At 38.9% G+C, this 13,729-nt stretch overlaps 1 protein-coding gene across 2 annotated transcripts in view; it reads right to left on the minus strand.

Annotated features, from left to right (window-relative positions):
- Window positions 1-13,729, minus strand: part of trmt13 (tRNA methyltransferase 13 homolog) — a 34,968-nt gene that overhangs the window by 18,110 nt on the left and 3,129 nt on the right. The window contains exons 2-3 of one of the 2 annotated variants that reach the window (XM_072573780.1): window positions 10,334-10,377; window positions 3,585-3,651 (exon numbers count right to left, since the gene is read on the minus strand). In XM_072573780.1, the coding sequence (XP_072429881.1) occupies window positions 3,585-3,651; window positions 10,334-10,377 (111 nt within the window). The other variant, XM_072573781.1, reaches the window with a different exon arrangement.

Raw genomic sequence — 13,729 nt, forward strand, 5'->3', positions numbered from 1 at the left:
TCAGTAAGAAGCCCAGCAATCACTTTCCTAGCTTCCCACAGGAGTTCTAGGGTACACCTGATCAGGTCCTGGGAATTTGGAGGCACATTTCTCCAGGGTCTTCAATTTCTTAAGAATGAGAGAAATGTCAGCCTCTCTTACAGATGGCAGAAGGCGATCATGGCTGTATGAGTAATTAGACATGTCTAACATCAGTCCAACAACGTATTTATAAATTCTTTTTAAAACTCATTCGGAAGACTGTCAGGGCCAGGCACCTTCCCACTCTGCACCTACTTCACAGCCTCCTGTACCTCTTGCACTGTTAAAGGGGCACTAAGGAAAGACGCCTGTTTGGAGGTAACACCTGGAAGATCCATCCCCACAACGTTCAGACTGGTATAGTTCAAAATAGAATTTCTGAAATGCAGCATTGAACTATTTAGAATCGCATGTGACCATCCCAGTCCCATCCCTAATTGAGATAATGGATTGGGGGACATTCTTTCTCCTGGCAAGATATGCTAGATACCTGCTGGCTTGTCACCATGTTCAAACAATTTTTGTTTTGCAAAGAAAAGTTCCCTCCTTGCTGTCTGTGTAAGCATGGAATTCAAAGTGGACCATAGAGCTGTAGTCCGCTCCAGCTTTGCCACCGATGGCTTATCAGAATACACCTTCTCGGTTGCCCCTACAAATATTGATAGCTAACTGCCGCAATTTCTTGGCATGGAGGCCACGTCGGAATGGGTGAAAGTTGAGAGGGCCCATTGGGTCGCAGTGGGCGTTGCTGACTGGCAGAGTAAGAAATAATTATTCACCCTGGCATAAGCCTTAGCAGTCTCCCAAATAATTGACAGGTTACTGGCCGTGTCCAAATTAGTGTCTAAAAATACCTTAAATTCATTGAAGAAATATTCAATGAACTTACTGTTCTTAAGAATAAAGGGATCCATTCGCAATGCTGAGAGCCTGGAACATTGTCCTGAACCTGAGTCTCTAAATAGTGATATTTCCAATTGTACAGGATGTTATCGAATCCAAGGATAACGCAGAGGTTAGGAGAAGCTCAATCCTAGTATAACACTTGTGCGGATTAGAAAAGAATGTAAAGTCTCTACCCATGGGGTGGAGATGCCTCCAGACATCCACCAATCCCAATTGCACACATCAGTCCAACAGTTGCCTTTATTGTAAAGGAAGTGTTGAGAGGCCTCTAGGCATTCTATCTATATCCATGAGGCAATTAAAGTTTCCCCCTATAATTATCTGCTGCGGCGCAAGAGCCATGAGTTTAGAAAAAGCATCTGTCAAAAATTTAAGGAGGTGTGCTAGTATACAAAAAAAAATTCAACATACCATACTCTTTTCCATGTATTGAGTCTTTACGAATGACAAACTGTCCATACTCATCTTTAATCTGATCGAGCAACTTAAATTAAAGATTTTTCCTGATAAGTATGGCCACTTCGCTGCTCAGAGTATTAAAGGAGGAGGAGTACACCCAATCAAACTCATTCTACTACAATTTCAAATGTTCCTTGCCATTGAGATGAGTCTCCTGCAAAAGGGCAACATCCACCCTCTCCTTTCTAAGGCTGGAAACATCTTTTTCATCTTAAATGGCAAATGGCTCCCTCTAATATTCCAGGTACACCATTTGAGGACACAATTAGCAATTACTCTCTATACATCATCTGAACTCCAAAAATAAAGAATTCAACTTAACAATTGCTGAGCATAAACAAAAAAAGACTCATGAAACCTATATAAAAAAATAAAACTACTGCAACATATTAATAACTACATATACTGAAAACCAACAAACGAAACTAAATACAAGGCACTTAATGAGGGGCACTTACATCTCTCAAAAACACCTTCATAACTCCTTCCACCTTGAGCCACTCACAGGCTCAGGCCAAAAAAAGGAAAGAGGAAAAAAAATATTAATAAGGAAATTAAAAGTAGACACTCTTCCCACCGCCAAATATACATTACCACCCACTAATATCAGAAAAAAATCAGCAACATTTTCTTTAAGAAAAGGAGAGAGAGAGAAAAGGAAAAAGAAACACTAATGTACGCATTCTTTAAGTTACCCGATTGATTTTAACATGTGCAAAAATTTTTTCACTTCTTCTGAAGAGTGAAATGGGCGCACAGACCCAACATAAGTGAGCGAAGCACTGCTGGATACCTCAGGGAATACTGGTCACCAAGGTCTCTCAGTCTTCTCTTGGCTTCATCAAAGAAGTTCCTTTTACAAATAACAGCTGCAGAGAAGTCCTGAAAAAAGCATTATCTTGGAACCTTCTAAGTTAAGGCCTGTGGACTTTTTCCCTTCATTCTGGAAGCTTCCATAACTTTAACTATGCCCCGTAACTGTGAAGTTGTACTAGGACCGCGCGAGTGCGTAGGTCCGAGCCAGGTCTGCACACTGCCACCCGATGGGCCCTCTCAACTTTCATCCAGTTCAACGTGGCCTCCCGGCCAAGAAATCGCTGCAGCCAGCTTTCAAAGAAGCTCTCTGGCTGCTCACCTTCTAACCCCTCCAGTAACCCTATGATGTGGAGACCCTTCCGCCTACATCTGTTCTTGAGGTCGTTAACTTGTTCCAGTAAGGTAAGGACCAGCTTCTCCAGGACTCGAATCCATTCCTTTGAAGATTCAATTGCGGTATCCGAAGATGTGGTCCTTCTTTCAACTTCTTCCATTCGGCATCCAAGACCTTTCAGCTATTCCTCATACTTGTGAAGCATGGCTGTGATCGGGTCCAGCCTACTGCAGAACTTTTCTTCAATTGACAACTCAATCACATCTCGCAGTTTCGCAAACTCCGCAGTCAGGGCCTAGTGAATGAGTGACTCTGATCGTCTAAATTGGGCGCTGTAGCTGCAACCACAGAAGTGTCTGACATCTCCAGTGAGTGTCCCATGTGTTGGGATATGTTGGAACCTTCGCCTTTTGGCATGTTTCTTTATAAAACAGACTTTGTAAGAAATTTGTATAAGTTCTATAACTCTTTAAATGCTGAACTTTCACAGAGATAACTTAAGTGAGGAAGTAAGAGTGCCACTTTGCCTGAGCTGAGACGCAGAGCTCAGCAAAGCAGACCTCTCAGATCGCCACCATCTTGGATCCCCTCGGCCAGTTAGTTTAACATAAATTTTAAAACATCTTGTCTTTCTTGCAGTCACTTCATCCTGTTCTATGAGAACATTGGTGTGCATGGCTGCTACTTCGGAAAGAATGGTACAATCTATACAATGGTACAAACTCTAGAATACTACATCTTCCTGCTCAACTTTTTGTCCACTTTCTCAACTCTTCCAACTCCAGCTTCTTGTCCACTTGGCTCGATCGAACGCTGATATTCAAATGTTTGTTGTTTCAGTGTGATGGTACATCTTTCTCTTGTTTACTCATAATTACATTGATTAGTTTACCATATATAGGTCCTTTACATGATTGTGACTGACACTGGTCGGACATTTCAAAAATATTGGCACATAAATAGAAAGCCAACTTTCTACACTGGAATAAAATTAAAAGTTCATTGAAGTACTTTATGCAGATTTTAAAAAAAATCCTTCATTACTTACAGGTTTGGGTTTTTCCCTTGAATTACACTTTTTCAGATGCCTTTCTAATTTATCTTCATCAACTGTGCTGGAAAAAAAATTAAACTATTCATTATGGCTTCTTAGTGGCTAGTTCTTTATGATGTTGCATTTTATTTTGCTGTTATTTTTGCATCAATTATATGGCATTTCTATGTACACCCATAGAGTGATGAAACTGAATGTCACATCATGTTTTTCTTTGCTAATCTACCGTTAAGTATAAAACACTAATAAGGGATGAAATCTTCCTATTGCAATATTTATGCCACACATTTGAATAAAATAGTAACAAATTATGTTTCTTTAAAAAAATTAATCTGCCTGGAAGATCAATTCAGGGTCATATTGCATATTGAGGATGCATAATATTTGACACAGCTGAAGAAGTAACCATTAGGGATGAATCTGGAGGCTGGAGTTGAACAGAGATAACTTCAGCACTTTCCGTATTAAACTGACTGACGAAAATGATGGCAAAGCTGAATACTGTTGAGTGTTAACATAGACATTTATTTGTAATGCAATTATAGACACATACAGTGCAGAAACAGACGTTTCGGTCTCACTCATTCATGCCAACCACATATCCCAATCCTACCTAGTCCTATTTCCCATCATTTGGCCCACATCCCTCTAAACCCTTCCAATTTATATCACCAACCAGATATCTTTTAAATGTTGTAATGGTTCTCACCTCCACCACTTCCTCTGGTAGCTCGTTCCATACATGCACCACCTTTGTGTGAAAGTGTTCCCCTAATACCGTTTTTAAATCTTTCCACACTCACCTTAAAACTATGCCCTTTAGTTTTGGACTCCCCCACCCTAGGAAAAATATCTTGGATGTTAACCTTATCCATGCCCCTCATGATTTTATAAACCTCTATTAGGTTACCCCTCAGCCTCCAAAGCTCCAGGGAAAAAATGCCCCAGACTATTTAGCCTCTCACTATAACTCAAACCCTCTAGTCCTGGCAACAAATCTTTTCTACTAGTTTACCAGCATATAGATGGGTGACCAGCATTGTACGCAGAATTCTAACAGTGACCTCACCAATGTCCTGTAGAGCCACAACATGACATTCCAACTCCTATACTCAATGTTCTGACCAATGAAAGCAAGTGTGCCAAATATCATCTTCTACCTACCTTGGGTATATCTATCCTGTAGGAGAAAGTGAGGACTGCAGATGCTGGAGATCAGATTCTTGAAGAAGGGCTGATGCCCGAAACATCAATTCTCCTGTTCCTTGGATGCTGCCTGACCTGCTGCGCTTTCCAGCAACACATTTTCAGCTCTATATCTATCCTGTACCCAAACATCATCTTCATCACTCTGTCTACCTGCAAAATCACCTTCAAGAAATTATACATCTATACCCCTACGTGTCTTTGTTTGGCAACACTCCCCACAGCCCTACCGATTGCTTAAAGATAGAATCAGAGAAGAAAAAGAAACGGCTAGATACACAAGCTTTGTTGTGCCCTACAAATACATGAACAAATAGGAAATATGTGGCAAATAGAAATACTTCCACATTATTTTCATACAGTTAATTAAAATGGCTAGATTTAAAATGGAAAAATTCTTTTTAACACTTTTAGATAGATGACCTCAAACAGTATGCCTGTAAAAGTAGTAAATCCCTGCATTTTGGAAACAATGAGCTCAAAGTTACCTTGACTGTTGTAACACTTTACCTGAAACAATAATACACACAGAATGATGGTGGTGTACATGACTTTACATCCTCAGAATAGTGAGCCAAGGAGATTAATTACAAAGGAATGAAAGCCAGTGCAGGCAAGTTCCTGAAAAAATGGGCACAAACATAGAGTAAACTGCCGTCACACTAGTGAATAACTTCTAAGGCTTCCAAAAAACAAACCAAAACACTGAAAGAAATTAATTTATGCAAATAAATAGATAGATTATAGAAGTGAGTAATTTTTTTTCATTACAATGAGACAATATTTGAAATGACTAAATGCATACTTTCCCATGTTTATAGTATCACAGGGATCTTATGACACAGAAGCCAGTTGGCCCATCATGCCTACACTGGCCTGTTAAATAAACATTATTACCTAGTGTCAATCTCTTGCTTTTTTACCACATCTTTGAATATTATCTTTATTCCAATAGTCATCCAAAGTCCTCCTGAATGCCTCAATTGAACCTGTCTCCACCAAAATTCAAGGCAGTGCATTCCTTATCCTAACTACTCACAGAGTGAAAATGTTTTTCCTCACTTTCCTCCTTGCTTGTTTTACAGATCACTTTAAATCTTTGCCCTTTTGTTTCTTTTACAAATGGTTCTTCTCATCTTGTGTAAGATTTCCAACTTTTATGATTCCAGTGCATACCAATTTTTATAAAGCGATATGAATTTTCAGAAGCTGACTTAAAGGAATCTGATGACACGATTCCAAATAGAACATTGAACATAACAGCACAGTATAGGCCCTTCGGCCATCGATGTTGTGCCATGTGAAACCAATCTGAAGCCCATCTAACCTACACTATTCCATTTCATCCATATGTTTATCCAATGACCATTTAAATGCCCTTAATGTTGGCGAGTCTACTACTATTGCAGGCAGAACATTCAACACTGTTACTACTCTCTGAATAAAGAACTTACCTCCGACATCTGTCCTATATCCATCAGCCCTCAATTTAAAGCTTTGTCCCCTCGTGCTATGTCCACCATCTGAGCAAATGTTAAAACTTTTGTAACAAACAAACTAAAATCAACATCAACAAAACGTTACTTAGTAGGCAACTAATACTTAGTAGGCAACTGCAGTAAGTATTCTTAACTCACTTCTAAACATGTCCAACAACTTTAAGCCAGATACTCAAGGATGATACTGTGCTTCTGTAGAATTGTAACCTTTACAGAACGTAATCCAGTTACCCTTAGCTTCCAACAGACTAATTTCTCCCCCCATGCCCAAGTCTTAATGTCCACTATAAATTATTTCCCTTTGTTTTCTGAGAATCCCTGAGCCGACTTCAGCAACAAAATCCACTCTCATTATGTCTTTTAGCAAACTCAGCAGACTGACTCTTCCAGTGTCCTTACATATCCATGTGTTCGGTTTCCACAACCGGAGAATGTGCTCCCAACAACAATCTCGCCTTATGACTAACAGAATATCTTCATTTGCCCAGATGGTTGCAACAGCAGTAGTTCAGGTTTCTCTCTCTCTCCATGTGCAGAGTTTCTTAGTTAGTAAGTCTGTACTAGCAAGACCAGTTGCTTCTGCCTTTATGTTCAAAGCTGGCAACTGGGTTTTAATAAGACTTGTTTTGCTCCCCGGTCGTCATAGTAACCAAATGACATGATCTTACCACCTGGCAGACCTAATAGGAGATTATGTGCTCCATTTTGCCTTGAATTAAAAGAGGCAGTGTAAAAGACAACCATGTAGACTACTTCACACCTACTGTGCAACATAAAACAAGATACACAACCTGATAAAACAATAGTAATTTCATATCGACATCTACAATGCATGATAATTTATCTTGCTTCTAGCTATTAATTATGTAAACTTAGCTGCCAAACTTTGGTAAGACCTATTCATTTAATGACTCTTGAGTATAGTATTAGGATGTGAGTAATATCAAAACCACAGAAACAAAGTTGGACAGATTAAATGGAAAGACCATCCTGTTCTGCCAAGCATATTTGACCCAACTGACTATTTGAAATTGACAATTTCATTGTCCATAGGAATGTTCCAATGTACACTAGCAGTAACATGCTCAATAACTGTTAAAGCTGGTGTATACCCTCCTTCTCCAAAATGCTTCAATTACTTTTCTGGAACTAGGACAGAGGCAAGGGGTTAGGATGTTGCTGAAAGGACAGTATCTATTGCCCTCAGCTGACATGCTCTCACTGCAATTTCATAAATGCCCTTTGAAGATCAGATCAATGGTGGTGGAGCCCTAAATGCTTTGCATGGTAATGTAGACAACTCCACTTTAATATTTTCCTTCATGTCCTGCAGCTTATTACAGGTTGTCTTTTTGCCTCTTCCAGAAGATTACAAAGGTTTAGGGGGCTATTAGTGTCCAGTTATGATGCTCCAACAATCATGTGTGCAGAAAAGCCTGGACAGATCAACTGATTTTTTTTTACTGATCATCATTTTCTTGCATTCCTTATAAGCAATGTGCACTCCTCCGTGGAAACAATGATAACAGTATGTCATACACAGCAACTTAAAATGGAAACAAGTAAATATAAATACTGCAAAGATTGAAAAAAATTATGCAGTTAAAATGCATTGATAAAAAAGTTTTCTACGCATATTAGATTCTTTAGAGCCTCAGTATGTTGTTCCTTAAGTTGTGATTTATGCACAATGCTTTCTAATTGGTCAGAACAGGAATATTACTTAAAACTTAAATTCATTATTTGCACGAACCGACTACTGTTATATGGGATTTATTCCTCTGGAACTAACTTCAAAATCTTGAATACTCTTATTTCCTTTGGATAGGACAGTTCTTTTTCTTCCAATGAAACAGAATCTCAATGTCTTTTCAAATTTTAAACTTTGACATTAACATTCCTTCTTGTCATCCTTTTGATATTACACAAAAAGGCTTTTTTGTAGTCCTGAAGCTTCAACAAATTTTAATTATTCATTATTTGTCCTCTTATTTTAACAATCCAAGCACAAGTCTGTTCTCTGGAATAATACAGTACTTACTACACCAAGAAGCATGTATTGTGTGACATTTTAAGAGCTATTTGGCAAAAAGGGTTTCCCCCCTAAGATACCTTATTAATTCTATTTCTTCCTGGGATCTATATACAGTATTATTTCACTGCCTCTATCGTTGCTACAGTACAATTATATGTTCAAGATATTTGCTTATTTAATACTTTGTTGAGCCCATTGTTTCAGTAGTTTCATCCAGTAGTGGGTGCTATTTGTAATGGGATCATATTATCCCCATCCTCCACATGCTTTAAACACTCAAATCAGATAGCTAATTGCCTTTCCTTATTGCTCTTTGCTCAAATTTTCTTTGATTATTTTTGGTTAATGAAATTTGTTTCTAATATAAAGGTAACTGTTCACTACTAAATAAGACAGTGAACTCCAGTTGTTGTGCAATATCACGATCTTGCAAAGGACAGAAGGAAGAAAGTACTTATATCTATATGTCCCTCATCTCATACCTAAGAAAAGCCCAAAATGTTACTTACAACAATTCATATTTAAACTGCAACAAATTCCAGTATATAAATCAACCATAGTAAGCATTTTGCACAAAGCAAGAAACCAAACAAGCAAAAAAACGAATGCTCAGTTAATCAGTTTCTGATGGTGGCTACTGTGAACAAAGAATATTACCAAGGATTTCTCTTTCTTTTTGTTAAAAACAGATTTAATGTCTTGTAGGTCACCAAAGTACAAAATTATAAATTCACAAATTAGTTATGCTGCACCATATTAACTTTGAACAAATCACCCTCAAGCACAAAAACTAAGAACATACGTTGCATAGCTCACACCATTCTGTGTGGATTCATCAAGTTCATGTCATTCTTTCAGAATAACGCTGTCTTCACAACACTTATTTGAAGTCTTCCAGCAGAATAATGCTGTTCTCTCGATAATCAACACGCCAATGTTGTTCTGCTGTCCACCAAGGGATATCTCAACTGAGTCATCCACCACAAGATTCATAAAGAGGTCAAAACCATGCAGAATTCCTTGTACAGGCCTCTCACCATTCAGTTTCAGTGAAGTTTCTTGTCCATGAGCTTCTTCAACTCAGTGGGGTGCACTTTACTCACGGTGCTGGTCTTGTTCCATTTCCCTATCCCCATATCAGTTGAAGCAAACATTCAGAGACAGAGTATGGCTTTACCTCCTTCATTTTTATTCCAGGCCCTGGAGGGAGAGAGAACGATCGCCCATGTGCACAGAGACATGAGTTCTCAGACTTCTCTTGAACAGCAGATTCTTAATGAATTATATAGTCACTTACAGGGAGCAGCATCCAAATAAGGCAACATCTATATTGATTGGGTGACCTTTACAATCACCGAGCATCAACAGTAAAGATTAAGCCATCTGGCGTTATACAATGAATGTTCTTAAACTTGTTAAATGGCTTCATATGATGAATGCTTTTTCACCTCGTTAAATAGCTTTACATAAGGAATGCTTTTTCACCTTGTCAGCCCACTACCCTTGCAAACCTACATCCAGAACCTCAACCTGAGCTACAAATCTTCTCAAAATCCACTACCCTTGGCTCCAGCACCTCATTGTTTACTGCAAGTTCTTATCTGATCCAAGTCATGCTAGCTGAGCCTTTGTCTCACAAAGCCCAAAATTTAAGTTTTTCACTGCTCATATCTCATACACTCTCATCGGGTCCACTGTTCTCTAAAATGCTAGTATATTCATGTGTTTTAATATGTTCTGTAAATGCCCTTTTCTTAATAGTGCATTTGGATTTTCAATATTGACCTAAACCTGTAATATGGCAGTCAGAACTTCAGTTTAACAGGGTTTCATACCCAGGATCACATTCTCTGACTGCTTTACAAGAGTATCTCCTAACTTTTATATTCAAGAAATGGAGTAGGATTCTAATCCATAACTTTTGCAATTGCAGTGACAGTGCTACCAATTGAGTCAAGCTGACCACTTAGTTCATCTTTAATATAGTTAAGACATACACTTACTGTTTTGGGTCAAGCGGACATGGAATTCTTCTCTGTTTGTCACCCTGCAAGGAATTTTAAAAAAAATTAACTTGAATATGTGCACTGATGAAACTTTTGTCCCCTTAGGAAATTGATAACTAACAACTGTTAGATCCCCATTTTTCAATTCTTGATCCATATTGATCAGTGCTTTCATAACATTTTTCAGACCTAGTGAAAATTGTTCACATTTTTGTGCAGTTACAGGGTTAACTCATTACATAAATCTCAAATTAAATTGTGGGTGAACTGCAATGTCTTACAAATGGAAATAAAGATGACAAAATGCATAATTTTTGATGCTCACTAAAACCTGTGAACTTTTGCTATTAACTCAACAATCAGTTTTTCATAAGACAGGAATAAGACCATCAACAGAGAGGATAAATCATCAGCAGCAAAATTAATATTGCAGAAATATTAAACAATTATTTTGCTTCAGCATTATCAGGAAGACAAATCTGGTATAATTATAACTAATGGATAATTAGTTAGCTGCAAGACAGAAAGCAGAGAGTAAAAAGAGAGTAGTAAAAAGAACAGAGAGTATTCAGAACTGTGGGGGGAGGGAGGGGGGGTCCACAAGGTTTTGTGCTTGAATCACTGTTGTTAACAATTTATGTAAACAATTAGAATTTGGAATAAGAAACACAACTTATAAATTTGTAGCCAACACCAAACTGGGGGTTTAGTTGGAAATATAAATCACCACTTAAAGACTGTGGTTGCGCTAGTGAAAAATGCAACTTTAAGTGAAACAACTTTAAACAGAAATCAATGAAAAATCTGTAGTTAGGTGTTAGGAATCCTTTCTCACCAGAACATAAAATCAGAACAGTATAGTCAATAGTTAAAATGATATACAAAGGAACCTCAATTATCTGAATGACACGAGCGGGGAGTATTTTGTTCGGATAATTGAATGCCGGAAAACACAATTTAGCCAAGCACTGGGACCGTGCGATCTTGTTTGGATGATCTGAAATGCAAATAATTGACGTTCATATAATCAAGGTTTCTCTGTACTTTCTTTTGTTCTTCCAATTCATTTAGATTTTTATTTTCCAGAGCTTACATAGCCTCCTGATTCATACATAAATCAAACAATTCACACTCTCAAATTTGAGTTAATTTAAAAAACAAGCTTCTTCATGTTTATTAATATTTCAAAAGGAGTCGGACAGTTACTTGAAGATGGAAGAAAGTATGGACTGCAGGTTTTGGAGATCAGAGTTGAGAATGTGGTGCTGGAAAAGCACAGCAGGTCAGGCAGCATCCGAGGAGCAGAAGAATCGATGTTTCAGGCATAAAGGGATAAAGGGCTTATGCCCAAAGCATCAATTCTCCTGCTCCTCAGATACTGCCTGATGTACCGTGCTTTTCTAGCACTACACACTGAAGTTGCACGAAGATGGCAAACATACAAGATTACAGACAAAAACAGTGAGGTCAGCAGTCTAAAACTTTATGAGGTCATAAATCTTTCGTTTAATCTGCCCCAGAGAATGGAGGATGGCCAATCATTCATAACATTAAAGCAAATTTAATGGATTATTGGGTACTAAATGAATCAGGGAATATGGCTAGAAGAGCACTGAAGTAGGTGATTAACCGAATTTTACTAATTAGCACAACAGACTTCAATGGCCTACATATCACATTTCTTACAAGCTGTACACTGTACTGAAAGCTTTTATGATTGTCTCCTTGTAACTCATTGTAAATTTCCTCATTTATCAATTATACCAGACAAGATAAATGTTTACAGTGGATCTTTTGTAAAGGCTTAATTTGTCAGGCGTGCTAAGTTTGTAGTACTCATACTGGAGTCTCAAGGTTTCAAGTTCAAGTTTCTTGCTAGCACAAAAGTCAGAATCATAGAAAACAGAATCTGAAGTAGGCCATTCAGTACGATCATGCCTGATTAAGCATTGAGCCCAGGAGTTCATTCGGTAGAGCATCAGATTTTAGCAATGAGCTTGGGTAGCTCAGTCGGTACAGCATCAGACTTTGAGCAATGATCCTTCAACTTAGCACCTTGTTGCTGCTTTCTCCCCATACCATTTGGTCCGTTTAAGAATTATATGCAACTCCTTCTTGAAAATTCAAAGCTGACAGTCTACTGTAAACATAAATTCATAGCCCTACCAGACTATAGGGCTGCTCTCTCAATTGAGAGAGATAAATGGTGTTTATTTAACCTGTGGGTTACTTTACTCAGGCAAAGATAATGATTGGGGAAGGACAGTCCTTCATGGTGATTTTAACTAGTGCAGCAATTGAGCCATGTCGTCGGCATGCCTCAGTGTCGGAGATGCCCAACTTTTAGATGAAAGGATAAACCAGGGCCCATTTGCCCTTCAGGTGATTGCAAAAGTCACTACTATACTATTACAAGAAGGGGAGTTATCCTTGGTATCTTAGTTAATACTTGACAATCTATCAATATTAAAAAAAAGATTATTTGGTCATTATCACTGTTACATTATTCATAACGAAAAGGAAGTCCTTATTATATGTAATATATATCCTATATTGCCACATATATATCAGTGGTTAGAGACAAAAAAAAACTGCAGAAGCTGGAATCCAATGTAGACAAGCAGGAGGCTGGAAGAACGCAGCAAGTCAGACAGCATCAAGAGGTGCAGAAGTCGAAGTTTTGGGTGTAACCCTTCTTCAGGCCTGAGAGTGGGTGTGGGGCAAGCTGCAGATAGAGGGGGAGACGAGGGCAGGGTAGTGGTGGGGATAGATGAAGACAGGTAGAGGGTATAACCTAGTTGGTCAATGGGAGGAATGAATCTGGTTGGGGCGGGGCTAGGAAGGGAGTCAGGGAATGGGGAGGGGAGGTTATTTGAACTTGGAGGACTCAAATGTTGACTTCTCTGGGCTGTAGGGTGCCAGGTGGAAAAGGAGCTGTGGTTTGTTTTAGCAATGTTTTAACCAAGGATGGTCATGTTGGAAAGGGAGTGGTTGGGGGAATTGAAATAGGCAGTGACTGGGAGGTCCAGTCGGTCCTTGCAGGACTTAGGGAACTGTTCCCTAAGTTTACGTTCGGTTTCCCCAAAAGGGAGAAGACCACGAGGAGCACCTGATGCAATAAACTAGGTTGGAAGAGAGGCAGGTGAACCTCTGTCTCACCTGGAAGGACTATTTGTATGGAGGTAAGGGGGATGGTGTACCAGCAGATTTTGCATCTTTTCTTGTTGCAGAGGAAGGTGCCTGGAGGTTCAGTGGCAAGGGTGGCGTGAACCAAGGACTGTTGGAGGGAACGGTCCTTGCGGAAGGCAGAGAGGGTTGGGGAGGGAAAGATATTCTTCATGGTGGGGTCTATTTGGAGTTGGCGGAAGTGTTTCAGGATGATGCATTGGGTGT

Source organism: Chiloscyllium punctatum, chromosome 7 (assembly GCF_047496795.1).
Source record: "Chiloscyllium punctatum isolate Juve2018m chromosome 7, sChiPun1.3, whole genome shotgun sequence".
NCBI lineage: Eukaryota > Metazoa > Chordata > Chondrichthyes > Orectolobiformes > Hemiscylliidae > Chiloscyllium > Chiloscyllium punctatum.